The sequence below is a fragment of the Parus major genome, chromosome 22 (assembly GCF_001522545.3).
Source record: "Parus major isolate Abel chromosome 22, Parus_major1.1, whole genome shotgun sequence".
Lineage (NCBI taxonomy): Eukaryota > Metazoa > Chordata > Aves > Passeriformes > Paridae > Parus > Parus major.
Window position 1 is genome coordinate 674,398 of NC_031790.1, and position 3,545 is coordinate 677,942.

Below are 3,545 nucleotides of genomic sequence, written 5' to 3' on the forward strand. Positions count from 1 at the left end.
GCAGCAGCAGCAGCATCCCCTGTTCCTGGGGCTGTCTGTTCCCACCCCATCAGCCCAGCCCTCCCTCCCTCCTGAGATCCCCTGCGATCCTTCCCAGCTTCAAATCCCGTCCTGCTAAACCCAGAGGAGCTGACAAAAACCAGAGCAGTCTCCAGGAGACACAGCTGGGTTTGAGATCCAAACCTGCTTCCATCCCAGAGGAAAGATTTCCCTTCACCTGCAGTCACAAAATAAAACAATAATAATGTTTTTCCCTGTTGGAGGAGTCTGGAAGATCTTTCCACAGCTCTGCTGAGCCTTGATGTTTCCTTTCTCCTTCCAGGCTCTGCTTTATTCCTGTGTGTTCATACAAAAACATCCATGAATAAATCCATTCTTCTCCTCTTCTTTTGGTTCCCAGGAAGCCCCGAAGAGCGAGGAATTCGGAAATGGAAGAAGGGGATTGGCAAAGGAAGCAAATCCCTGGATGGCATGGAGACATATGATCTGCCTTTTGGCATGAACTTCATTAAAAAATACAGGTGTTTCAGCTTCCTGCCCATCAGCCCCACCTTCATGGGATACACGTGGAAAGGCTTCAGGAAAAGCAGTAACTGCAGGAGTTCAGAAGACTCAGAAGCTGCAGTATAGCCTTAGCTGAAATTATATTATCTAGTTGTAGTCAAAGATGTATTTGCAGTTTCTTGCTGATTAAGAAGCATTAAAATATATGTTTTGTATATCTGCATTTAAATTCTGGAAACAGAGCTGAGACAGGTTTAACAAAAAAAAAAGAAAAAAAAAAGAAAAAAAAAGAGAAATAAATAAGCTTTTCCTGCTGTGGGTGGTGGGAGCCAGGTCTGGTGTCTCTGGGGCAAATCCAGCTGATTTTGGGAAGTTGTAGAGAGCTGTGCACCTGAATCCAGTGGTTTGGAAGGGGTTTAGGTGGAGGTTCTGCTGCAAAACTTTCCTTTTTCTGGTGTTTTTATCAAAACCCTCAGGGTTGGTTCTGCCCAGGAAAGCTGAAACTCAGAGCAGGAGCAGGGGGAAAAGAGAGCAGAGGAGAAAATCCTTTCCTTCTGCTCCTGTGGAGTCCCAGAGATGCTGTTGTGCTGCTCAGTGATTTGCACATTCCATTTTCTCAGCTGGCAAATCAAGAGAGCTGAGTGTGAATTATCTGTGATTCCTCTTGGAGTCTGGAATATACAGAGTGTGAGCCCTTGTTTCTGATACTTAATTATAAGAGCTAAAAAAACACTGAATTTTATATAATATGAGATTTATGAGCGTGTTTTCATGGTGATACATGAAAACAAATGTTAAAGTTGGATAGGAAAAGTTGAAGTGTGTAAATTAGAAAGTTTTTTAAATCACTGGGTGAAAAAGTTAGTTGAGAGAACAGAAGAAGGGATAAGGGACAACATCCTAAATATTCCATCTTGTCTCCTGTTCTCTAAACTATTTCACCCAGTGATTTAAAAAACTTTCTAATTTACACACACTTCCAGTTTTTTCATCTAAATTCACCATTTGTTTTCATGTATCACCATGAATCAAGTAAAACACTGAATTTCATCTAATATGAAATTCATGGGCGTGTTTTCATGGTGACACATGAAAACAAATGTTAAAGTTAGATAGGAAAAGTTGAAGTGTGTAAATTAGAAAGTTTTTTAAATCACTGGGTGAAAAAGTTTAGAGAACAGGAGACAAGATGGAATATTTAGGGTGTTGTCCCTTATCCCTTCTTCTTCTTCTGTTCTCTAAACTAACTTTTTCACCCAGTGATTTAAAAAACTTTCTAATTTACACACACTTCCAGTTTTTTTCACCAAACTTCAACATTTGTTTTCATCCATCACCATGAGAACACGCTCATGAATTTCATATTATATAAAATCCAGTGTTTTTCTAGATTTTATAATTAATTATCAGAAACAAGGGCTCACACTCTGGATTCCAGACTCCAGCAATTCCAGTGGCACAGCCACTGCTCAGACAGGAACTTTCTGGAATAACTTTGCCCTTGAAAACCAAGTGACTTTGGCTGGCTCAGTGCTGCAGCAGCAGCTTTTTTATTGGTTTTATTCACTTTATTCCCAGCATTTCTCACTTTGGGGCGTTCCAGGGATGGGAAGCTGCGCTCAGACAGGACCTGCAGGAACTTCCCAGCTCTGTCTCCTGGCCAGAAATGCTGATTAACCCAGCATCTCCCACCAATTAACAGCAGCTTAATTAACATGCTCCCAACCCTTCTGCTGCTGCACGAGGCTCTTCTCCTCTTGGGGGAGATTTTCCAGAGGTTGATTCCTGCTAGGAATGGTTTTTTGGGACATCAGAGACACCACACCTGCCAGCCTCACCCACCTGTGGCTTCACGGGTACCGGGTCCAAGCAGGGCAGCACTCAGATAAATGTTGTTTTTAATTTCCTGGAATAGTCTCAGCTCTGCTGTTATGTGGGTGTTCACTCTCATCATGCATTCATGATTAACAGTTTTATTCCTGTTTAATGTTCTTACTATTGCAAGTTAGTTTTAGACTTCAGTGTGGCCCCCCAGAAGCGTTTTCAGCTGTGGAGATCACCAGGGAAATGTTGTGTAATGTGATTTCAAGGCCAGTAATGCTCTACGGTGCTTTGCCTTTTGTATTCCTGGAAAAAACCACAAGAGCAGCTCCTGGAAGGATGTGTTTATCCAAGTTTTGACTGCTGGGCAGGAGCACAGGAACTCTGTTTTCTCTGAATTTCTTCTGGGTTATTGAAGCATGGACGGGGTTGGGGTGGGGAGGGCGAGGACGGAGCTTGGCGGATCTTAGTGTAGAGTGGGGATGGTTCTCAGCATGCCATGGCTGTTTCCAGAAACTCCTTTATCCCACTTTTCCCATGCCCAAGCTTGCCTTTGTTCCTGCTTCCTTCGGGGAACTCTCAGTGGTTTGTGGTCTCGGTGTGGGTTGGACTCGAGGGCCGCTGGGGACAGGGGTTGTGTGCTAGAGGAGCTTGGTTTGCCTGTGGAAAAAAAAAAGTGAATTTGGCTCATTTTTCAGTGTTTCCTCTCCAGGCAGGGAGGTGTTGGGTTCCCACAGCTGCCTGCACACGCTTTGGGCACAAAACTTGTGGATTGCCCGGGTTTCTGTGCGGCCAAGGCTGTGTGGCAGCAGGGGGGATAAAAACCCCCATCCCAAAGGGAAACAACACCACACAGGGCTGGTGCTGATGCCAAATGCCAGAGCTGGATCCTGTAAAAGCAGAGGGAGGAAAAAGCTGCTCCATTTCCAGCTGGCTGCAGAGAGAGGAGGGGAGGAGAGCAGAGTTTGTGTCTCAGACTCCTGGGGAGTTCTCAGTGGAGATTCCCAAGGTCAGGGCAGCACATCCTGGGCTGGTTCTGTCTCAGCCCTGTTCCCCCCAGCAGGTTGGGTTGAATTCTTGCTGTGATCTGTGCCCCTGAGAGCAGAGGGAAGCAGCTGGAAGCAGGAATTGGCTGGGTTTGGATCCAGGGCTGGGACAGATCCCCAGTTTTCCCCAGGGTGGATGGTTCAGGGTGAGCCCTGAGCTCGGGGATGTGCAGG

General features: G+C 45.3%; 1 protein-coding gene across 1 annotated transcript in view; it reads left to right on the forward strand.

The window, feature by feature from the left end:
* The window catches only part of SLC23A2 (solute carrier family 23 member 2), a 21,979-nt gene extending 21,260 nt beyond the window's left edge, over nucleotides 1-719 (forward strand). The window contains exon 12 of the mRNA XM_033519387.1: nucleotides 401-719. Coding sequence (XP_033375278.1) covers nucleotides 401-630 — 230 coding nt within the window. The 3' untranslated portion in view covers nucleotides 631-719. The remainder of the gene's footprint in view (nucleotides 1-400) is intronic.
* Nucleotides 720-3,545: the final 2,826 nt, after the last annotated feature.